Source organism: Coffea eugenioides, chromosome 5, assembly GCF_003713205.1.
Source record: "Coffea eugenioides isolate CCC68of chromosome 5, Ceug_1.0, whole genome shotgun sequence".
Taxonomy (NCBI): domain Eukaryota; kingdom Viridiplantae; phylum Streptophyta; class Magnoliopsida; order Gentianales; family Rubiaceae; genus Coffea; species Coffea eugenioides.
In genome coordinates, this window is record NC_040039.1 from 45,674,093 (window position 1) to 45,700,116 (window position 26,024).

Consider the following 26,024-nt stretch of genomic DNA (forward strand, 5'->3'; position numbering starts at 1 on the left):
AGTTTTATGCATAGTAGTTAACTTTGAAAACAAAAACGAAAAGCAAACATTTATATCTTTGCCGACGTGGAAAGTATAAAAGTGTGAAAAATTTTAAATCTTACATCATTTTATTTAGAGTCAAATATCGAAAACCTCCTTTGGATGATGCTGCCGGCAAGAACCATGGTGGACCGCTGCAAAGCTCTAATAAGTGTTTCTTTTGCCAGAAATCAGTAGGGAAGAAGAAGCTTTGTTATGAAATTTAATTTTTCCGATGATGTCATTTTGGAATTATATTTTGAAACCAAATTTTGTCTATAATTTATTTATGACACGGTTCAAAGGTCGATTTGATTATTTCATCATTGTTTTTTTATTAAAAAACTTTAATTATGCTCGATTATTAAATTTAATAAAAAAAAAGCTAACAGTTTCGCTATGATCCAAAACCATGCAGGTTAAATTGTACTTTTTCAAATTATAAGGAGGAAATGTGTATATTGGATTAGCCAAAGGGGTTTCTTTGGTATTTAGTCCGTTTATTAGAATCTGACTCGTGCTTTGCAGGCTGCAGGAATTGGGCTAAGTTGCAAAATCTCAAGTCCTTATACCTCGATGATAACAACTTCAACAACAGTATAATTCCATGTATAACTGCAATTACTAAACTTAAAAGGCTGTCTCTCCGTGATTTGGGTTTAGAGGGATCGTTTCCTATAGAAGGTATATTCACTTGCTATCTATAATTCTTATATGAGACTTTCTTTAACCTTTTTACACAATTTTCTTTGACTTTGCGCCTGTTCTATTTTTTGCTTTTCTACTTCATTTGTTTTGGGTCCTGTTCAGGACATAGAAATTAATGAATATCTAAACTTAGAATGATTCAGTATTATTTATTTGTAATCTATTTCAATTAATAGCTCTTAAATGTGAACTTTATTTGTTTTTCCTTTTACCTTCGCAAGCATGGGATTAGAGGGTAACTTAATTCACATATCCAAAGTTTGTTTACATTTTAATAATTGGCTATGGACTTAAGAAAGAAAACAAAGGGCAAATTATATTTTACATATTTTACATTTTTGTACATAATCTCCTTATGGTTTCAAAAACTATACATAACCCCCTCATGATTTAGATTAAAGTGTCAAAGTGATAGAAATAATCATTCGTAACAGAACCTTTAAAAATGTCGAAATTACATTTGTTTAAAATTTAAAATGACTGAAGTGATGAAAATATATAAACATAATATACATGATGCACTAATCCCATATGATTTTATATTTTATCATATAACCTCCTTATGGTTTAATGTTTTACCATATAACCCCCTTATGGTTTTCAAAATATACACATAACTCTCATTGTAGTTAATAAATAATTTTTAACTTTACATAGAAGCATTTTTGACGTTTTAGGTGATTCCGTTATGGATTACAGATTCCATTACTTTGGTACTCTAATCCAAACCATGAGAGAATTGTATAAAGTTTTTAAAACTATAGGGGGATTATGTATAAAAATACTAAACTATAGGGGGGTAAAGTGTAATTTGCCCAAAACAAATCGCCTGTGGGCTAACATGTGAGCAGTTGTTTGAAAGATGATAATTAGTTAATGTTTTTTTTTGTAGTTGTGAGAGATGTTGCATATGCCAAAATTATAAAGCATAGATATACAGAAAAGATAAAATTGTAGAAACCATTAGCATGAGAGCTGTTGGACCGCAGTCTGCCCATTCTAGGAGTTCTAATTGGATCATCTTCTTGCTGCAGATTTCAAGCGTCTGGAAAAATTGGAGTTTCTTGACTTAAGCTATAATCAATTTTCTGGTTCCATGTCCTTTAAAGGTACGCATATCCAAGCGTCTGATTTCAAGTGTTTTTTTTTTTACAAAAAAAAAAATTACAGTCCCATGATTTGGATCCTGTCACATGATTTGGAGTATAACCATTATTATAAGGATAGGACAGAACTATCTGTGTACTTTTCCCTATTTCTATAATTTGATGTTATATTATGTCCACAATTCCAATAAGAAAATAAATTCCTAAAATTAACAAACTTTGCCATAATTTCTAGATTAGCTGTACATTAGAATTATCCATACGTTTTAGGTGGTTTAACTAACTTTCATTTGAAAAATGGAACATGAATAAAATGTGGGAGTTCTATTTGTGAATCTAGAAGGATCCGGTATTTAAATTTTTCTTTTCATTTTAATTTAGAAACCCATTCAGTAACTACCAAAGAAAAATCAAGTACACTTTTGTCCTTTTCTGATGTAACGTTAAATATCAATACTTAATATTATAAAATTACAGATCTAGTAATGAATTCAAAATGTTATTTTTAAAGATAAAGTGAATCACCAATCACTAAACCTTTCTAAAATCTAATTTAGCTGTAGTGTTTCCTGTATCAACTGAACTGCTAAACTCCTAAAAACAATTAATTGGTCGTTCTATTTATTTTTTTTTCAATTAAAAAGAGACAAAATTTACGGCATGTGATGAATTGCACGTTAATTTGGAACATTTTCATCACTGCATATAAGAAAATAATAAATTGGACTAAATGAGAATTTAGAAAAGTTTACTGATTGTTGACGTGCTTTATTAGAAAACATTTTGGAAATTAAATTAAAAAATAAAAAACTATATCAGCAAAACATAATGTCCTTGCACTCCTAAATCTTTCGAGAAATAATAGAAGTACTTTAGTCAGAAAATAACTTGATTCATAAAATAATAGAGAAATTAAATTTACAAAAAAAAATGTCGCTGCAAATTTTTAAGAAAATATTATATTGGCCAACAAGTAAAGAAGAATATAAAGCAGAATTTCTTCGAAAAGAAAGAAATTTAGCATTTCCTAATTCTTATATGAGACTTTCTTTGACCTTAGGTAAATTTCTTTGACTTTCTGTTTGTCTATTTTTTTCTTTTCCGCTTCATTGTTGTAGGTCATGTTTCGCACATAGAAGTAAATGAGGATCTTTACTTATAATGACTTAGTATTATTTATTTGTACTCTATTCCAATTAAAACCTCTTAAATGTGAACTTTAATTGTAAAGTGTCTTATTCTTTTCAATTTTACCTTCACAAATATGGGATTAGAGATTAGAGGGGTGACTTAATTTACAAATTCAAAGTTGTTTACATTCTAATAACTATCTGTGGACTAACATTCGAGCAGTAGTCTGAAAGATGTTAATTAGTTAATTTTATTTTTAATGTGGTGATATACCAAAATTATAAAGTATAGATATACCAGAAAAGATTAAAAAAAAAAGCCCAATCTATAGGCATTAGGGTTGTGGGCGTGGAATCTGCCCATTCTGAGTTCTTGGATCATCTTGTTGCTGCACAATCATCTTAAACTTCGTTCGTTGTTAATTCAATCTTTGAATCACCTCTCAACCAATCATCCCATTCTTCATCACTGCAAGAAAATCCTTTAATTTTCCCCAACAACAATTGAATCTTGGCCTAAACCACATACACCATGTTGAATCTTTTCCTTCTTTGTACTTTGCAATTTACTAATTTTCCAGAGTAAAATATAAAATTTAATCTTGTATATGTTTTGATTTTGCTAAGCTTCTATCGAAAGATTGGCCATTTAGAACCTTGATTACACAGACAAGTAATTCATCTTTCTTTATCATCTTTTTTTCTTTCGTTCTAGCCTTACTTTTAGCATTCTTGTCCGCAGCTTGAGGCAAGTTTTTCATATTTCTTCATCTTTTTTCTCAGCCTTATTTCTTATAATTTCTCTTAATCTGCGTGTATATCTGTATTATAATTGTAGAAGACTCAAAATCCCATACAAACTGACGATAGTTTAATTAAACAGGAAACTATTTTGCATTAAATTTTAGAGATAATCTCAAAAACCTCCCTTGAGTTTTTTTAACAATTTTATTTAGTTCTCTCGAGATTTTTAAAATTACACATACCTCTCTTGTAATTTAAAATGACAATACAACCCTTAAATATTTTAATGAAATTCTCTTGTTTGGTATGCTTCTAGTTAGAATGACTTTTTAAATTATTTTTTCATTCTTTTTCCTTCTTATTCCTTTTAATTTTAATTTTTTACCAATAAAACTGCAGAACTATCACTATTATCTCTAACTTATATTGTAACCAAATGTCGAACTAGTGATTTTTTTGACGAGTTAACTTTATACGTAATCCAATGTTTTTTTGCTAATCTTTGTTTTCTATTTTTTGGTATTAAAATTAACAATAAATCAAAAAGAAACGGCCCAAAACCACTATTAAATTATGATAATCCCACTAATCGAAAAATTCATAAACTCTAAATCAATTATTTTGACATTTTCTTTTCTATCTTATAAATCTAAATCCATAATAAAAATACTATCAAAAGTATCCTATTATAGTGATAAAATTATTATTATAGCTGTTTATCAAATAGTAGGTATGGACATAAAAATTTTGGCACCTTTTCCTTATAATTACGTTAGATAATCTTATAATTGTGTAGGGAAGTAAATTAAAACTCAATACACTAGGGCATTTTTAGGTATTCATTTAAAAATTTGCTGAAGTCAATATTATTTTAAGGTTTGGTTACTAAAACTATCAAATCAGGGGAGGTAGGTGTAATTTTTCAAATCTCAGGGAAGCTCGGTAAAATTGTCAGAAACCTCTCCTGAAGTTTTTGAAATTATCCCTAAATTCTTCAAAACAACAAGAATTAATATATCATAAATTGAAAGAAGTCAAGAAAAAATAGCAATTAAAAAATAGATCATACAGGCATAAAACATCAACCTATCATGATGGATTAGGAGCAATAATTAAGGAATGTATACACGAGTAAATTGATGTCTCTAAGAAAAAAACAGGCAATTTATGTGGAAAAAAGTGAATGGATCAAGAGAAGAGACTAAGATATTGCATTACAAAGTATACTTTTTATTTTTTGATAGTGTGTCTTATTTATTTATCAAATAGTTTTCAATTCAATGGGTGACCGGTTGCAAATTAGTTTGTGTAATGTACAACAATTTTACCACTTACATCAAGTTTTATGCATAGTAGTTAGTTTCAGTTTTTCTTACTTCGACCTATCACTAAATCATCAAGTTTTATGCATAGTAGTTAACTTTGAAGACAAAAACGAAAAGCAAACATTTATATCTTTGCCGACGTGGAAAGTATAAGTGTGAAAAATTTTAAATCTTACATCTTTTTATTTAGAGTCAATTATCGAAAACCTCTTTTGGTAGAAGGAATAGATCAGCTCCCTTTGGATGATGCTGCTGGCAAGAACCATGGTGGACCGCTACAAAGCTCTTTTGTCAGAAATCAATAGGGAAGAAGAAGCTTTATTATGAAATTTAATTTTTGCGATGATGTCATTTTGGAATTATATTTGACACCAAATTTTGTCTATAATTTATTTATGACATGGTTCAAAGGTCGATTTGATTATTTCATCATTGTTTTTTTTATTAAAAACTTTGATAGTGCTCGATTATTAAATTTAATAAAAAAAAATACTAACAGTTTCACTATAATCCAAAACCATGCAGGTTAAATTGTACTTTTTCAAATTATAAGGAGGAAATGTGTATATTGGATTAGCCAAAGGGGTTTCTTTGGTATTTAGCCCGTTTATTAGAATCTGACTCGTGCATTTGCAGGCTGCAGGAATTGGGCTAAGTTGCAAAATCTCAAGTCCTTATACCTCGATTGGAACAAATTCAACAACAGTACAATTCCATGTATAACTGCAATTACTGAACTTAAAAGGCTGTCTCTCTCTAATTTGTTTTTAGAGGGATCGTTTCCTATAGAAGGTATATTCACTTGCTATCTATAATTCTTATATAAGACTTTCTTTAACCTTTTTACACAATTTTCTTTGACTTTGCGTCTGTTCTATTTTTTGCTTTTCTACTTCATTTGTTTTGGGTCCTGTTCAGCACATAGAAATTAATGAATATCAAAACTTAGAATGATTCAGCATTATTTATTTGTAATCTATTTCAATTAATAGCTCTTAAATGTGAACTTTATTGATGTGGAGCAAATTACAAAGCATCTTATTTGTTTTTCCTCTTACCTTCGCAAGCATGGGATTAGAGGGTAACTTAATTCACATATCCAAAGTTTGTTTACATTTTAATAATTGGCTATGGACTTAAGAAAGAAAACAAAGGGCAAATTATATTTTACATTTTATATTTTACATATTTTACATTTTTGTACATAACCTCCTGATGGTTTCAAAAACTATACATAACCCTCTCATGATTTGAATTAAAGTGTCAAAGTGACGGAAATAATCATTCGTAACAAAACCTTTAAAAATGTCGAAATAACATTTGTTTAAAATTTAAAATGACTGAAGTGATGAAAATATATAAACATAATATACATGATGCACTAATCCCATATGATTTTATATTTTATCATATAACCTCCTTATGGTAATGTTTTACCATATAACCCCCTTATGGTTTTCAAAATATACACATAACTCCCATTGTAGTTAATAAATAATTTTCAACTTTACATAGAAGCATTTTTGACATTTTAGGTGATTCCGTTATGGATTACAGATTCCATTACTTTGGCACTCTAATCCAAACCATGAGAGAATTGTATAAAGTTTTTAAAACTATAGGGGGATTATGTATAAAAAATACTAAACTATAGGGGGGTAAAGTGTAATTTGCCCAAAACAAATCGCCTGTAGACTAGTTGCTTGAAAGATGCTAATTAGTTAATCTTTTTTTTTTTTTTTGTAGTTGTGAGAGATGTTGCATATGCCAAAATTATAAAGCATAGATATACAGAAAAGATAAAATTGTAGAATCCATTAGCATGAGAATTGTTGGACCGCAATCTGCCCATTCTAGGAGTTCTAATTGGATCATCTTCTTGCTGCAGATTTCAAGCGTCTGGAAAAATTGGAGTTTCTTGACTTAAGCGATAATCAATTTTCTGGTTCCATGTCCTTTAAAGGTACATATAGTTTAACTGGGATACGTGTTTTTTTTTTTAACAAAAAAGAATTACATTCCCAGAATAAGCTTGATGCGAAATAATTTTCTTTGGATCCTGTCACATGATTTGGAGTATAACCATTATTTTCTCTTTCTATTTCAAGATTATAAGGATAGGACAGAACTATCTGTATACTTTTCCCTATTTCTATAATTTGATGTTATATTATGTCCAAATTCCAATAAGAAAATAGATTCCTAAAATTAACAAACTTTGCCTAAATTTCTAGATTAGCTGTACATTAGAATTATCCATACGTTTTAGGTGGTTTAATTAACTTTCATTGAAAAATGGAACGTGAATAAAATGTGGGAGTTCTATTTGTGAATCTAGAAGGATCCGGTATTTAAATTCTTCCTTTCATTTTAATTTAGAAACCCATTCGCTAACTACCAAAGAAAAATCAAGTACACTTTTTTCCTTTTCTGATCTTATGTTAAATATCAATACTTAATATTATAAGGGCTATTGTAATGAATTTAAAATGTTATTTATCACCAAACCTTTCTAAAATCTAATTTAGCATACTGTAGTGTTTCCTATGTCAACTGAACTGCTAAACTCCTAAAAATAATTAATTGGTGGTTCTATTTTTTTTCCAATTAAAAAGAGATAAAATTTTACGGCATGTGAATTGCACGTTACATTTGGAACATTTTCCTCATTGCATATATGAAAATAATAAAATGGACTAAATGAGAATTTAGAAAATTTACTGATTGTTGACATGCTTTATTAGAAAACATTTTGGAATTAAATAAAAAATAAAAAACTAGATTAGCAAAAATTATGACACAGGTGTTCCTAAATCTTTTGAGAAATAATAGAAGTACTTTAGTAAGAAAATAACTTGATTCATAAAATAATAGAGAAATAAAATTTACAAAAAAAAAAATGTCGCTGCAAAATTTTAAGAAAATATTATATTGGCCAACAAGTAAAGAAGAATATAAAGCAGAATTTCTTCGAAAAGAAAGAAATTGAGCATTTCCTAATTCTTTTATGAGACTTTCTTTGACCTTACGTAAATTTCTTTGACTTTCTGTTTGTCTAATTTTTCTTTTCCGCTTCATTGTTTTAGGTCTTGTTTCGCACATAGAAGTATTATTTATTTGTACTCTATTCCAATTAAAAGCTCTTAAATGTGAACTTTAATTTTACCTTATTCTTTTCAATTTTACGTTCACAAATATGGGTGGCGTAATTTACAGATTCAAAGTTGTTTACATTTTAATAACTATCTGTGGACTAACATGCGAGTAGTAGTCTGAAAGATGTTAATTAGTTAATTTTATTTTTAATGTGGTGATATACCAAAATTATAAAGTATAGATATACCAGAAAAGATAAAAATGCCCAATCTATAGGCATTAGGGTTGTGGGCGTGGAATCTGCCCATTGTAAGAGTTCTTGGATCATCTTGTTGCTGCAGAATGCAATTGTCTGAAAACATTGGAGCTTCTTAACTTATATGGTATGTGTGTCCTTTAATGGTATGGGATTTGCTGGTTCCTTATCCTTTAATGGTATGTGTGTCCAATCTGAGATAAAGTTATACATGGTTTACCTAGAATAAGTTAGAATCGAAATTATTTTCTTTGAAGTATTAAGTGTCATTTTCTCTTTCTATTTCAAGATTAGATATAAGTAGGAGGACTCGAATATGATACCTCTCACTTATACTCCACCACCCAACCCATCCGCCCCCCTCCCCCAAGATTATAAGGATAGGATGGAAATATCTATACAACTAATTTGATGTTAAAATATGTCCAAATTCCGAAATAAATTCACAAAATTAACAAAATCTGCCTTCGTTTTAGTAGGTTTAATTAACCTTCGATTGAAAAGTGGAACATAAACAAGAGGTGGGAGGATTATTTGTAAATCTAAAGGGATTAGTTATGTAAGTTTTTCTTTTGCATTTTCACACTAAATTTTGCAAATTGTTTCTCATATGCACATACAAAAAACATACTTTTCCTATTAGCATGCAGATTATTAGTATAAAAAATTGATATTTAAAAAGTTAATATAATACAAAAGTAAAACGTAATATTACTATTCAACTATATAATTAAAAACAAAATAAAATATTTTAATTTAGCGCTCGAATTTAGCTGGTTATCAAACATATTTCACTTTATGAAATTTAGGTTTCAATTAAGTTTTAGTTTTCAGGTTTTAGTTTTTAGTTTTATCAAACATCCCCTTTGTCTACCATATAACTTTTTACTACCAAATGACAAAGCTGCCCCTGCAGAGTGTGCAGCTCACATGCAATGAATTTCGTCTATTTTAATCGAGCAAATGGATAGAATAGCCCAATTCGATCCTTCTTAGCTGTTCAATGCATCATTGACGTGAAAAAATAGTATAGTGGATTAAATAAGACTTTGAAAATTTTATCGACCTGTGGCATAATTTACCTTGTTTGAAATATACAAATTCTTATAGAATAGGGGATGGAGATGCAACAATAGTTATGTAATTTTGATATATCCAAAACTATAATACTAACATAAAGTTTTGAACTGCAGAATTGAAGCTGGAGAACTTGAAGGTACTCAATCTTGGAGGTACAAATTTTAACAAACTCTCGGACATTGAGGCTTTAACTTTTCTCAAAGCCTTATCTTTGAGCGGTATCGGTATTAATGATTCCTCCGTCCTTCAAGGTAATAAGATAGGCTGTGAAAGGCTCGGTTGCTTGCATGAAGTTGCTATTTACTTTTCAAATGTTGAGCTTGAACGGATGAAATTTGGAAACCAACATTTCAATTTTTTTTGCGTGTAACATATGAATGATTTCATGGTTTCTGAATTGGCTATATATTGACAATTCATACCTCGCATCAACTATTACTGTACGAAAAGCTTATAATGAACTTGTTTTCTGGGCAGGAATTTGCAGTTTGAAGAATCTCGATGAACTTCAGCTGAGTGACAATAATTTTTACGGGCCTATTCCTATGTGCTTCAGAAACTTGACATCTCTTCGAATTCTTGATCTCTCCAACAATATTCTCAGCGGAAACATCCCTGCAGCTCTCATTACTCCTCTCGTACACCTTGAGTATCTCTCCCTCTCTGGCAACCTTTTTGGAGGTTCTTTTTCTTTCAATTCTTTGGGCAACCATTCAAAGCTTCAGTGGTTCGAACTTGGACCTTTGACCAATGATTCACATGTCGACACTGAGGATCTTGCTCTGCCCCCACCATTTGAGCTAAAGGTTCTTTCTTTATCTGGCTGCAACTTGAATAATCAGACTCGAAAAATCCCAGGTTTCCTGCTCTATCAGAAAGAAATGCGAATTCTTGATCTTTCTTCCAATAAGTTAGTCGGCCAGATTCCTACTTGGCTTCTGCAAAATAATACAAACTTTGAAGTTCTTGTTCTAAAGGATAACTCTTTTACGGGTCCGTTTCTTGTGGATGATTCTCCGGAAATATATCTAAGGCGATTAGACATCTCAAACAATGACGTCAGTGGTAAGGTTCCTCAAAATATCGGTTTATCTTTTCCATTGCTGTGGTACTTGAATTTGTCAGGAAATTCATTTGAAGCCAATATTCCCGGGTCATTGGGAAACTTGACAGAGGCACTATCAATTGATTTGTCCCACAACAAGTTTTCAGGGGAGGTACCAGGTCAAATTGGAACTGGATGTTTAGATCTTACAACATTGGTATTGTCTTATAATAATTTGCATGGCAATTTTCCTTCTGGGTCCACGAACTTAACAAGCCTAGCATTCCTTCACTTGGATAATAACCATTTTATTGGGAGCATTTCACATGGATTATCTCGTTCTCCACGTTTATCTTTGCTGGATATTTCAAACAATTCTTTTCAAGGCAAAATTCCAAGTTGGATTGGAAATTTTTCATATTTGAAGGCTCTTGACATGTCAGCCAACTTGCTAGAAGGTAGCTTACCAGATGCTATATGCAAACTTCGGACTCTTACATTTTTAGACCTCTCCAAAAATCAGTTGATCGGACCTTTGCCAGCTTGCTCCGAGCTTACGTCATTGATGTTCATCCACCTGCATCACAACATGATCTCAGGGCCCATCTCAAACATGCTGTCTGGAAGCTTCTATTTGACGACACTCGATTTGGCTTACAACATGCTGTCTGGCGGTGTACCACGCTATATTGGTAAGCTTAAAGAGCTCAGGGTTCTTCTCTTGGGGGGAAATGAATTGCATGGTCATATTCCTTTGCACTTATGTCAGCTGCAGAATGTGACAATTATGGATCTTTCTCAGAATAAGTTTTCTGGGCCACTGCCCACATGCTTCAACAAAATTTCTTTTGGCAGTGGGCAGTTCTCCAAAGATGCATTTTTTACCTATGAACCGTATGGTGATATTGAATCCATCCCAGAGTACCCTGGATCTCATTTTCTGGCTATGGAGATAAGCTGGAGTGAGTATTCTATAACTTTTTCCGAGCAAGAAAAAGTGATATTCACAACAAAAAGTAGAAGCGAACGCTATGCAGGGAATATATTAAATTTCATGTCTGGACTTGATTTGTCGTGTAACCAATTGATTGGAGTGATTCCTCCTGAATTTGGTGATCTCAGACATATCCGGGCATTAAATTTATCCCACAACTACTTGCAAGGATCCATTCCCTCAAGACTTTCCATGTTGAACCTAGTAGAGAGCTTGGATCTTTCTTACAACAATTTCAGTGGCGAAATACCTTCAGAGCTGGCATCCTTGAACTTCTTGTCCATCTTCAATGTGTCATACAATAACTTGTCTGGCAGGGTACCTGATACAGGGGAGTTTGCAAACTTTGACGACCGCAATTATAGAGGAAATCCAGGTCTCTGTGGACCATTGCTCAAGAGAAGTTGTAACCCCTTTGCTCCACACCCTGAAAATGATGGTGATCAAGACATAGAAGTTGACGGTGCAATTGATGTGGCAGCATTCGCTTGGAGCTTTTTTGCTTCATATATGGTGATCGTGATTTCATTTGTGGTAATTCTTTGTGTTAGCCCTTATTATAGAAGAGCATGGTTTTTTTATATTGATTATTGGATCCTATCTAGATTCTACGAGTATTGCAGGTCTCGTTCCTCTGAGAAAAAGCAAACATGGAAAGTGTTCAATTGGAACATGAGAAGGAGATGAATTGGTCCTAGTTACTCCATTGGGATTCTCGAATTTGGAAAAAGGTCCAATGTATCTGCAAGTATTGAAAGAGGAACTATATGAGCTGAAATTTCAATCATATTCTTGCTCTCATAAAGATTGAAAATATTAGTGCCACAGAAAACAATTAGTTGCTTTTGCTGCCAAAGTGGGTTCATCTCCATAACCAGAAACAATAATAAACTGAATTATTGGTCAGACAAAATAAATTTAATATGTTGATTATGTGTTTGTTAGTTTCAGCATTCCTTTCTGTTTGTGGAAATTAATTTTTATTTTCCAATAGAGTTAATCTTCGGGAAGGGAGTAGAGCAATGAAAATGAAAATGAAAAACTTACAACGAGTTGAGACCATCAACAATATATTTTGCACTACAGTTTTTTATTCTCATATTTGCGGTTTAATTTTCTTTATTTGCACAATTACTATTTCTTTTCTGAATAGCCATAAATTTTTTTGCCTAATTATTCTCATATTTGTTTTCCTTTTTCTAGCAGCGTAGGGAGAGGAGAGGAGGATTAAAACTCAAAATCTTTATATTTTGAGGTTTTAAACTTAGCCACTAGATGATTAACGAAAATGTGGCACAGCAAGTAAACAATTTTTTATTTCTTGATTTATTAGTTTAATTAACTTGTAAAATTTGTGTATTTTTCACTAATTATTTTTTTTTACAAAAAAAAAATTGTATCAATATGAAAATTAAAGCAGTTCAAACTATTTCTACCTATTCCCTTGACAGTTGACAATGATACAATTTAGACCCACATATTCTCTTGGTCCCAAAGCCCATCTCAGGTCACGTTTCGGCTTCGAGTACCGATGCTGACATTGGGCCACAAAATGGTATCACAACTAAGTTCGTGCCCAAAAGAAATAGCAGAAAACTCTAGTAACATGGCCACTAGAAATTGTACAAGCAAAACTCTAAATGAAAATGAGAACGAAGCAAAATCACACTGGGTCAGGTGATAGATGAAAATAATCAATCAAAATACTGCTTAGGAGCTACCCCAAGAAGCAAGTTTACTCGGCAATAACCACCTCATTCGGCACCGAAGTCGCCTGGCCAGAACATCCGCCCCGGTTAAACACTCAATCTTTCTTTGCTGCCTGTTGATCATACTTTTTTGTTTTTCCTTGAATTATACTGAAGTTTCAATCCGTAATATACCCTGACGAAAATGAACCACCCGAATCTTGAAATAATTTTTTAAAATTTGACTCACAAATATGCTTCCCATAAATTGCCTTGAAGAAAATGATTATTTTTAGTCTTGAAACTTCTTTTTTTAGTGGGTTCGATTCTGGTCACCTGGCAGCGGGATTTGAACTCACGATTTTTTGTAAAAAAGTAATATGTTCTTGTCAATTGAGCCGACTTACTATTCTTGAAACTAACACGTTGAGTGTTTAAGTTAGAATCATTGATGTATTAAGAGATGATTTTGAATTAATAGGAGTCGAAATTTTGTTTGAAACGGTTGTGCACTTTCCACTTTTTGATGAGAATTTTTCTTCCCTACTAAAATGATCCTCATAATGACAGTGGTTTAGCCCAACTCGAGTTTGAGTAGCTTGATAAAAGGCTCTACTAAAGCTCGGGCCAAAGTTATTTGTGAATGTAGTTTTGTAACCTTGTTAATCATTATCCCCAAGTGCTACTAAATTCATTTTCAAAAAAGATCATAGTTATATACACAAGATCAATCAGAGAACATGAGATGTCCGATAGGTGCTCAATTGATTTTCAATTTAACTTCGAGCCAAAAATATAAGTCTAGCTTCACTTGATCAAGTCTAAGCTCGACTCGCCGATTTGCAACCTTACATATGAGTTGACTTGTAGAGTAGTCTTCACTACATCATTTGCTACGCAACTGGGATCGGGTTTGTCCTAATACTTGCCTTCCAAAGGGGAAGGCAACATCTTTGTCCAGTTCGTTTGTCCAATTCCCTATTCTTTTGCACTCCAATTTGGACAGTTTAGCACTAAATTCAGGAATCATTTTAAAAAAGGATTCATTTTTAGTAGACCAGATTGACACAACAAGAAATTTCTCATCAACGACACGGAAACAGCAACAATAATAAATACACTCGAAATTATTGATGCAATATAAGGACTTTGATAAATACAATCATGTAAAAACCTCAATAGCTGCTTCTCAATGCACCAAAAATTGTACAAAAAAATAAAAGAAACTAGCCGTGCAACAAAAATAATGGTTTTAAAATGGGCAGATAGGAAAAGAGATTAGCACTTTGTATATGTATACAGGTTGGATCTTCTCCCTGTTTTGGAGCATGGAGAACGTAACTAATTTATACAAGTTACTTTTAGATATTACGATAATAAATATCTCCAGCGTAAAAATAGAACCTTGTAATTTTATTCATTAGAATTACCAAATTTGATATTTGAAAATGTCTTTTTTTCTCACCAGGTATTGCCTTGAATACATACTTTAAGGGCTAATTTCTTCGTTTATTGCTTAAAAAAAATCGTGCAAGTATTGGTCTGACAGAGAGAATGTATTGTACTACACCTATCCGGCTTAATCAGGCTACGAAATTTTTTTTTAATTGCTGAACTGCTAGGGCGAGTCAGCCCAGCAGCCTGGATTTAAACAAAAAAATCTGATGGCTACGGGAAAAAAAATGTCAGCAGTCAATCTACTTTTACGTTTTTTCCTTTTAGACACCCGTAATTTAGATTCTCTAAGTGGTCAGATGCCAAACCTAACTTGAAACATCGTTCCTAAATAGAAACTTAACCTCATAGTGACAAGGTGTCAGCCTATGCAATAATAAAAACCTACTCAAACTAAAAATAATTTCTGTAGATAGTGATAAGCAGGGTCGAATCCACAGGGACTGGGTGTAATTGCTTCTTTCCAAATTCACAGTGACAAGGGGGTATTTTTATATCAGGGGTGACAATTTAAGTAATTCAACTAAAAGTAAAATAATAAAAATAAAATAGCCAACTAGAAATTAAATAACAATTACTAAAATCAAATGAGTGATAATTAAGGATCTAGCCAAGGAATAACTTCAGCAATGGTTCACCTAATTGATCATCGAAACAAAGGCAATTCCAATTATTTACTAATAAATAGGTTATAACTGCCAAACAAGCGATGACAGTCAACCCCTCCTTACTGTGTCGATGATTAAGGTACGCCCGTTAATCACTGCTCTAATTTAGAATAATCTTAGGTACGCCCATAAGATTTAATTCCCCAATTGCCTTACGTATTAGAGGAGCCCTATTCTAACCAAATAACGCACTACCAGGGTTATTTTAGATTAGCCCGCATATTCTCCTGACACAAATCCAATCATGCCAGTTATCACTATTTTGAGACAATTAAACAATTACGGATTTAACGTCCCAATTGACAATAGATTATCAAATTAACTAATTATCCGGATCCAAGACAATCAATTAATTAAACAATTATAAGCACTGTAACTAGGATATATGCGAATACCAATAAATAAAAAATTAAATTAAATTAAATCGATCTCATAATTTTAGATGACCCAAAGCATCCGTTGTCCCTTGACTAGACAAAGAAAATTAGTTCATTCTTGGTGCACAGAGCCCACGCAAAATTGTAAAGAAAGCAGCGGCCATGGTCTCCGATTTAGAGGACCCAATTCATTCGAATCCTGAAATGAAAAGCTAAACTACAAAAGAGATTGCTTGGTTCTAATGGTCCCTGACATCTGCAGGGAACAACTACTCAAAGACGGACACGGAAAAGTCAAAGTGAAAAGCTAAAGGTAGTGCTTGTTCTCTGCTATCTAATAGTTCCCCCTTCTAATGGCCTTAGCTATTTCCTAGTCTTATTGCCACTCATGCTGTGCGGCGGCTCTTAGGGAAAAGAAAAATTCAGCCGTCCTCTCCTCTTCAGTAATTACCAAAATGGGTCAAAGTTTTCCTTTGCCAACAATACCCTCGGGTAAGCTCTGCGACTTGGACTGCTTTCCTGTCAAATTGGTACTTGTTTTCATATTTTTGTTCTACTCCCTGAAATAAATGCAAAATACTAAAAGTGAGTAGAATCCAACAATTAATCCACACCAGATCAGGTAATAGGGGAAATTAATAATAAATTAAATAGTAAAATTGCAACCAATCAATTCCCCCCACACCTAAACCATGCTTGTCCTCAAGCATAAGAACAGCAAACAAGTACCAATATCTGACAATGGTCATTGCTCCATCTACCATATTGCCAAAATACCAAGAAAAATATATATCAAGCATGGGTGATCAAGATCCAAGAAACATCACTTCGGTTAGCTTCTAAACCACAAACTCCTCCAATTTCAGGTTAACTAATCTAAGAAAAATGAATGACGCACAACATTTATCAGCAAATGGTCCAACTATTAACCAAAATCTCAACATTAAATTCATAAATCGGCAAGCTGACTTTTATTATACACTAACACAACTTTCACTTTTTTTTTATTACATATTTCTACTTTTCTCTTTTTCTTTTTCTCCTTTTTTTTTCAATAGTAACAAAAGATTTAGTCGCTAGCCATTGGAGCCTTTTGACGCGAACTCTGACATTTGTTAGATGAAAGAGCCCAATTACTCAACTTCTATCGCCACGTGACCACGCACTCATAGCAATTACTACTTTTTGACGCGAGAATCGACACTTTTGGTGAAGATCCCCGGTTACTCGGTAGTAAATACTAGCGGAGTACAGTCAACTCTTATTCACAGCCACATAGCACCAAAAATTCAAAATAACACAAAAATCAAAAGAAAATTTGTAGCCGCTAGCCTCATTTTCAAATATGGAGAACTAAGGTTAATAACCGGACCAATTCACATGAAAATGCCAACAATCATTCCTTATGCCTAGAAAAGTTAACCAAAAATTATAAGAGTAAAACAATCATCGATATTCACCAAAGAGATGTTTTTGGATTCAACCACATTAACTTGATACATTCTTATTATTAAAACTTGGCAATAGTAGAAATAGAGGCAACAATCCAATATCAAACCTTGGCATGCACATGTGAGCTAATCACTAAAAAAAAAGAAAGAAAATGCACGAAAGATGGCCAAGTAACAATAATAAAGGAAAAACTAGAAACGCTAGCACCCCCATTTGTTCCCCCCTCCACCTAAATCCTACATTGTCCTTAATGGAGGTAATAAAGTAAGTAAAGCGAAGAGAACAATGAAACTTCCCTGTCGAATGGCTAAGGGATAGGAGGGAACAGTGGAGTGAAACCGATGTGATGGAGTACGCGGCCAAGTTCTGAGACATCTCAACCCAATTCAACTAGTAAATGCAAAACTCTGTCCACCCAAAATCTCAACAAAGTCTCCAATTGGACAGTGGATATCTCAACTCAAAATCGGCAATTCCAGCAATAGCAGTTTAGAACTTTGACAATAATAACTCAATTACAAACTCTCAGCTATCAGGCAGGCAACCAACCCAATAGAAGCAACACAATCAAGGCCAATTACCTCAACCAGTATCACTGGTGTGCCACACAGTTGATGTAAAATCTCAAACGGTCAACCCAAATCACTTGATATTCCAACCAATAGCAAACGGCACCAGAAATAAAAAGGAATCAAAATGGCAACCACCGTGCACAGAACTCCCAAACAATTCCCAAATAATAGGCGTAAAATCAAGCAAATCAATCCCACTAGTGCAATACAGGGCAACCAAGTAAGCAAGTGTAGCAAGAAATTAAAATACGATACTCCAGAAAATGATGTCCCAGAAAATGAACTAGCGATTGGAAGCATACAATACCTCTACCTGTCAAAAATTTGACAAGTAGCGACGGTGCGCACGGCAGCGGAAAGAGGAGAGGTGGTGGAGCACAAGTGTCACAAGAGGGAGAAGAGCCTGGCGTGTGCCACGGTTGGAGAAGGCGGCGCGCGATAGAGGAGGGCTCGACAGCTGCGAATGCTTGCTGGGTGTGCGCGATTTGGGGCCGCGCGGCTGCTGAAGTGAGATAGGCGCACGATGGTGGGTGACGGAGGCGGACGCGAGACTAGATGGAGGAAGAGTGGTGGTGGCGTTTGTGAGCTGGTGGAGCGCATAGCCGCTACCGTGGAAGAGCTGGGGGCTGCGAGGAGCTGGTGCAAGGACTGGCATGCTCTGGAGCGGAGCTCACGGCAGGGAGAGAGTGAGAGCGAGCTGGTGGCAGGGCGTGGGTTGCTAGGGGCGCGCGAGCTCAGGCGGCTAGCAGCTAGCGGCTGACGGCAAGGCACGCTGGAGTGGAGCTTGAGCTGAGGTGGAGGCGGCGGTCTCTGCGAGGAAGGAGAGAGGTAGCGAGTTCCGATGGTGGAGATGGAGTGAGAGTGCGTGGGGAGGGATGGCGGCGTGCGAAGGAACCTCAGTCAACACAGAGGAGAACATGGGAGAAGAAAGAAAGAAAAAGAAAGGAAAGAAAAGAAAGAGGAGGAAAGAAAGAAAAAGAAAAAAGAAAAAGGAAATAGTTTTTTTTTTTTTACTTTTCCTTTTTTTTTCTCATTTTAGAAAAATTTTTTTTTTACGGGAAGACTCTTCCCCTTTTTTTTTAAATTACTAAAAAAAATTTTGAAATTTTTTTTTTATATATAACTTTTTTTATTATTGACAAAATTTATTTTTGAAATTCAAAAGTAGAGGTTAATAGAAAATCAATAATCGTTCTTGAACTTTTTTGAATACTTACCTTTCCCGCGAATATGACGCGGGCACGTCATGAAGGCACGAAATCTAGAGCTTTCCAGGTTACTTGACGCTGGCACGTCATGAGGGCAAGAACCCCTTCTGACGATTCTGACTGTGAGCTCTTCATACGTCATGACGCGGGCGCGTCATGTCACAGGGATGCCTGTGAATCATCAAAAACGAAAATTGAAGCCAAAAATCAGTCAAATCCAAGGAAAAAAATATTTAAACTAACGAACAAAAATGAACAAATAACTAAAAGAAATTGGGTTGCCTCCCAATGAGCGCCTTTCTTTAATGTCTTTAGCTAGACGTTATCATGTTTTGTTCATGGATGATAAAATCTTGTGGCTCGTCTTAATGCTTCATCCTCTATACAGTCCTGATAGCCCTCATAAATAGAATAATCCTTGAGCACAAGAGTTACGGGCTTCCATAGACTAGTAAATGGCGCCAAACAAGTCATCGATAATTTGCATTCTCCAATCACTCCTCCGTCACATGCATTTATTGGTCCAAGATATCTTACCATCGCCACTCTTAATTTATTCATGTCATGAAATTCAAGATTTTCTGGTATAATAAAATCAATTTCATTAACAGGAATTCAAGAATAAGAGTCAAGAGAATATTGATTAAGGAATGGAGGAGATGTCACCGTATTTGGAAGTTGTTCACTGGATTCATTCATTTGGACGGGTTGATATTGGGGGCTCATTTTTTGCACATCAACTTCCTTTTCAACTGCATTTTTAGATTCGTCTCCTTGAAACTCTTGCAGTTCCATGTCATTTGACCGGATAATTGCACTCTCATCTTCTTCAAGATTGATATTGGTTTGTAAGGGCAATTCTTCAAGGTGAGAAGCTAATCGCGCTATCTTGGATGTCAATTAGTTCATTTGATCCGTCAGGTTACGCATGCTCGCTTGTGTCTCCTGATGAAATCGATATGTATTAGTAGCAAATAATTCAATCAATTCCTGAAAAGACATACCTGACATGGATGATGGTTGTTGAGACTCTTGCTGTTGAAAATTCATTGGTCCGGTCGCATAATTAAAATTGAAATTATCCCACCATCCTTGATCATACCTGTTTGGGTAAGGGTCATACCACGTTCGAAATCGAGGTGAAAAATCTCTAAAAGTATCAATTGGAGCACTTAGATTATCTTGAAATGCGGGGCATGTGTCGGTTGAATAACCTGAGTCAAAATAAGTTCCACAATTTGCAACAGCCCATTGATCATTAGGAAAAACATAAGTCTCATAACCCCATTCAGGAATAAAATCCAGTCTATCATCAAAATAAGGAATGTTAGCAGCCATAAACTATATAAAAAAAATAAGAGAAAAATAAATTAAAAATGAAAACAAGGTGAACTCAAAAAGAAACAAATTAATCTGGCACCAGTCCCCGGCAACGGCGCCAAAAATTGACAGGGTGTCAGCCTGTGCAATAATAAAAACCTGCTCAAACTAAAAATAATTTCTATAGATAGTGGTAAGTAGGGTCGAATCCACAAGGATTGGGTGTAATTGCTTCTTTCCAAATTCACAGTGACAAGGGGGTATTTTTATATCAAGGGTGGCAATTTAAGCAATTCAACTAAAAGTAAAATAATAAAAATAAAATAGCCAACTAGAAATTAAATAACAATTACTAAAATCAAATGAGTGATAATTAAGGATCTAGCCAAGGAATAACTTCAGCAATGGTTCACCTAATTGATCATCGAAACAAAGGCAATTCCAATTATTTACTAATAAATAGGTTATAACTGTCAAACAAGCGATGACAGTCAACCACTGCTGACAATTGACAATAGAGGAATTGAGAAATAATCTTAGGTACGGCCATAAGATTTAATTCCACAATTGCTTTACGTATTAGAGGAGCCCTATTCTAACCAAATAACGCACTACCAGGGTTATTTTAAATTAGCCCGCGTATTTCCCTGACACAAACCCAATCATGTCAGTTATCACTATTTTGAGACAATTAAACAATTACGGATTTAACGTCTCAATTGACAATAAATTATCAAATTAACTAATTATCCGGATTCAAGACAATCAATTAATTAAACAATTATAAGCACTGTAACCAGGATATATGCGAATACCAAAAAATAAAGGAAAAGATAAAATTAAATCGATCTCACAATTTTAGATGATCCAAAACATCCGTTATCCCTTGACTAGACAAAGAAAATTAGTTCATTCTTGGTGCACATAGCCCACGCAAAATTGTAAAGAAAGCAACGGCCATGGTCTCCGATTTAGAGGACCCAATTCGTTCGAATCATGAAATGAAAAGCTAAACTACAAAAGAGATTGCTTGGTTCTAATGGTTCCTGACATCTGCAGGGAACAACTACTCAAAGACGGCCATGGAAAAGTCAAAGTGAAAAGCTAAAGGTAGTGCTTGTTCTCTGCTATCTAATAGTTCCCCCTTCTAATGGCCTTAGCTATTTCCTATTCTTATTGCCACTCATGCTGTGCGGCGGCTCTTAGGGAAAAGAAAAATTCAGCCGTCATCTCCTCTTCAGTAATTACCAAAATGGGCCAAAGTTTTCCTTTGCCAACAATGCCCCCGGGGTAAGCTCTGCGACTTGGACTCCTTTCCTGTCAAATTGGCACTTGTTTTCATATTTTTGTTCTACTCCCTGAAATAAATGCAAAATACTAAAAGTGAGTAGAATCCAACAATTAATCCACACCAGATCAGGTAATAGGGGAATTAATAATAAATTAAATAGTAAAATTACAACCTATCACATAGACATTCCATCGCCTCGTCTTCGATAATTCTTTTCCATCCGTATGAGTAGCATATGGGAAGGAAATCTTTCATTTTGCAACCTAGAATTGTAACAAAAATATTTGTAAAGGAAGAATTCATGTTTGCTAACTTCAATTTATTTTCTTTGATGGAGCTCATTTTAGGAATATCATAGACAATAAGGCTGCTTTAAATTGTTTGATATCAATGTTGAAAAATACTCCCAAGTCAGCATCATTTTTTATTTTTTGTGGCTATCACCTGGCAGAGCTTTTTTTTATTACCATTTTTTGGAAATGGTATCTTTGTTTTTTTCTTTTTTCTTTTGGCAGTTTTTAAGATTTTTCAAGTCTTCATTTATCAGCTATTTGCAGGCATTTTGTGATCCATGGATGGAGATCAATAATCACGCAATGTTCTAAGGTTAATGTTTAAGAAGAAACATTTGATTGAGATGGTAATTTTTGTTTTTCTGCTTGAATGATATTTGCTACGCATTCCTAGAGAATAGACTAATTAATTTTTGCTCAATTGGATTGATTAGCAAGGTTGACTAGTCATTTTTTTTAATAATTGACTGCTGGCATTTTTTTTGCTTTTGATGATGACTCCCGGGCAGTTTTCTGTTTGAAAAAAATCCAGCTGGCTGCTGGGCTGAAAAAAAAATATTTCGTAGCCTGTCGGCTTGTAGTTCAATACATTCTCTCTCTCAGATCAATACTTGCATGATTTTTTTTTTGAGTAATAAACAAAGGAATTAGCCTACTTTAAGTTCGAGCTATTAAAGTTACTGATTTGAGCCTTTAAACCAGACTCATTGCTCTAATAAGAGATGCATGTGGATTTAAAGAGAAAGCAAAGTTATTAGCTAATCAAATTACATTTAAGTTAGAACTGTAGGTTATAAAGTTATTGTAATTGAAAACCTTTAATTTCTAATAAAAAGGTTAATTAATCAAATGTAATCAATTGCCACCAACTCCAAAAGAGCCGTTACCAAATTTCTCTCTTGTAACATATACATTTAATTAAAAATTGACTATTTTTTTAAAAATACTACAACAATCCCCCACTTATTTTAATAAAATAACATAGTATACTATAATTTGGCAAGAAAGAGCTACTATACATGATATGGTTAGCAATGCCTTGAACTTATATTGAATGTTATAGTAATTTCCAATACTAGAACCGAGAGTGACTTTCAGTCTTGAACTATGGCTGCTTTTGGGATATTGGATATTATCTTACACACACAATAGTCCAAGTGTTGTCATAAGCTTTCAAAACTGGCATTTTACGGCCTAGGTTTAGTCCCGATTTTTCATGAGTGTATAAGGGAACAAGTTCCAATTCCCTTTAGGGCGACCCCACTGTTGCACTCTTATAGGTGAAATTTATCAAGGGTACTCCCGTGTAACTCAGACACACCACTTATCAGAGTTATAGATTCATTAAAAGCAATATAGCTCAACCTTTCTTTTGTTATGGGATGCATACAGATACACCATAAGGATGGACCATAATTAACAAAAGTTGTGCATACCTTTTTTCAAATCACCATGTAATTCATTTTTTCCTTTGAACCTAACTCCTAAGGTCTCCAATCATTAGGTTGGGTATCCTTCTATGTGATTTATGATTTATGAACTTTAGTTACATCCCTCTCATAGATCTTTGCCTCAAGCTTGAGTTACTTACTATCATCACAAAAATATAAGAATAAAGTGATAGGGTGCAAAATTGTTATTCAATTTATAATTATTTCCCCTTGAGTTTTGCCAAATATTATTTTAATTACTAAATTCTACTTATATTTAGTTAATTGTGCTAATTGTAGGGAATTATGTGAGACATGAATAAAAGGAGCAATTTTTCAGTATTCTAAGAGTTACTTTGATAGTGACATGTTCGGGACCGATTTCCAAGTCCGAATCGAATTCAAGGCAATTTTTGAAGGAAGATTTTGAAGACTTTAATTGTCATTATTAGTCTTAGTATTGAATTAGAAAACTTGAAATATTATCTTTAGTAGTTTACTTTTTCTATTTTGGGGAATATATCTTATTATTAGTCGTTGAGGTTAAGTAGGAAACAAGAGAAATTAGGAAAGTTGGATTCCCGTTTGATTAGGAGTTGGCCAGCAACAATTTCGGGAGGACTCTTTGAAGTATTAGACACGGCCGTCACTTGTTTCATTATTCTTCTTATCTTTCGTTAGTTTTAGGGAAAAGACCATATGCAACTGTTATCAATGGAGTCTTGTGGATTTCCCTCGATGATGCATGGCTAAATCCTTTTTCTAGCCGAGGAGTAACACAAATTTGGTTCATCTACATCTGTGAGATCTAATTGTTTTTATCAATTTCTATTATTCATTAGTATTCTATATCTTTTGGCTTAATTTCTTATGATTATTTTTTTATTTGAATATCAGGACCTGATATTTAATTCAACTTGATAATCTATTGTCAATTAGGATAGTTGAATCCGTAATTGTTTAATTGTCCCAAATAAGTGATGACTAATGTGATTGGGGCCACGTTAGGGAGATGTACGATCTAATTTAAATAAATTCTGATAGTGTGTTTATTAATTAGAATAGGATTTTTCTAATTTTTAATGCAAGTAAGAAATTAAATTTTACAGGCATACTTAGGGTTGCTTATTGGTTAGAGAAGTAGTTAACGAGCGTACCTAAACTATCGAGACATTAAGGAAAAGTTGGTTGTTTATTGAGATAATTCTTGCATCTATGATCAGTTGTATGAACCACTTTCGGAGTTAATTCCTTGACTAGAGTTTGTTAATCCTTGGTTTAATTTAATTTACTTTTGTTTAATTAGTTTTATTTTCATTAAGTGCTTTATTCTAATTTTAAATCTCCCAAAACCCCCCTTAATTGACTCTGTTTGAAAAGAAACAAGTTTCCTCCCAATCCCTACAGAGACGATCCTACTTGTCATTGTACTCGTTTACATCTTTTAGAGTAGGAATTTATTATTACACGGCGCGACGCCTATCAATTTTTGGCGCCATTGTCAGGGACTGGTGTCTGATTAATTTATTTTTTTTTCATTCATTTTATTTTCATTTTTATTTTTTCTCTTTTTTTTACAAGTTTATGGCTGCTAACACTCAATATTTTGGTAATGGACTGGATTTTATTCCTAAGAGAGGTAATAAGGCTTGTGTTTTTTTTCTGATGATCAATATTTAGATTCACTGAACTCTCTTATAGAAAAAATGGCTGTTGCAACATGTGAAATTTGTTATGCCACGGCTCATTCAACCGATATGTGCCTCGCATTTCAAGATTACCTGAATGTCTCAATCAATTAATTTGGAGATTTTTCTCTTCGATTTCAAACGTGGTATGACCCTTATTGAAACGAGTATGATCAAGGATGGTAGAATAATTTCAGCTTGAATTATGCAAAAGGGTCAATAGGTCTTCAACATCAATATCAATAGCAACAACCATCATCCATGTCAGATATGTTCCTTGAAGAAATGATGGAATTAGTAACTGCTAATACACATCGACTTCAATAGGAGACAATGACAGGTGCCAAACCTGTACAATAATAAATACCTACTCGAGAAAAATACAGATTTTGTATATAGCGGTGAGTAGGGTCGAATCCACAGGGACTGGTGATAATTCGTTTCTTCTAGAATCCAAAGTATGGGGGGTTTTGGATTAAATGCTAACTAAATAAATTAACTGCAGAAAATAATTGATTAAGGGAAATAATTAAGGGAAAACTCTAGCCAAGGGTATACTTCAGAAATGGTTCATGCAACTGATCATCGATTCAAAGGTAATTCCAACATTAATTAATAGATTGGTTATAGTTGTCTCGCACGCGCTAAACAACCAACCCTTCCTTAATTTATCGATAGCTAAGGTACGACCGTTAGCTATTTCTCTAACCCAAAAACAACCCTAGGTACGACCGTAGGATTTAATTCTTAGATTGCATTATTAATTAGAAAGGCCCAATCCTAGCTAACAAACACGCTACGAGAGTTTATTTAAGTTAGGTCAAATATTCCCCTGACACAAATCCAATTATGCCAGTTGATACTGGGATAGAGATAACGAACAATTACGGATTCAATTACCCCTATATAGCAAAATAGCCTATGTGAATAATTAATTATTGCGCACTAATCAATCATACACAAGGCTATAACAATGAAAATCAGGGAACATATGAATATCAATAAATGAAGAAAATAATTAAAAACGGTTTAGATCTCACAGTAATTGCCGAACCAAATCGTCAGTTGTCCCCTTGA

General features: G+C 33.7%; 1 protein-coding gene across 1 annotated transcript; it reads left to right on the top strand.

Moving 5' to 3' along the window:
- Positions 1 to 8,534: 8,534 nt before the first annotated feature.
- On the top strand, positions 8,535 to 12,192 carry LOC113771848 (receptor-like protein 14). The gene is made up of 3 exons (XM_027316401.1): positions 8,535 to 8,565; positions 9,580 to 9,717; positions 9,944 to 12,192. Exons 1-3 carry the CDS (start codon positions 8,535 to 8,537, stop codon positions 12,190 to 12,192), a joined length of 2,418 nt encoding a protein of 805 aa, XP_027172202.1.
- Positions 12,193 to 26,024: the final 13,832 nt, after the last annotated feature.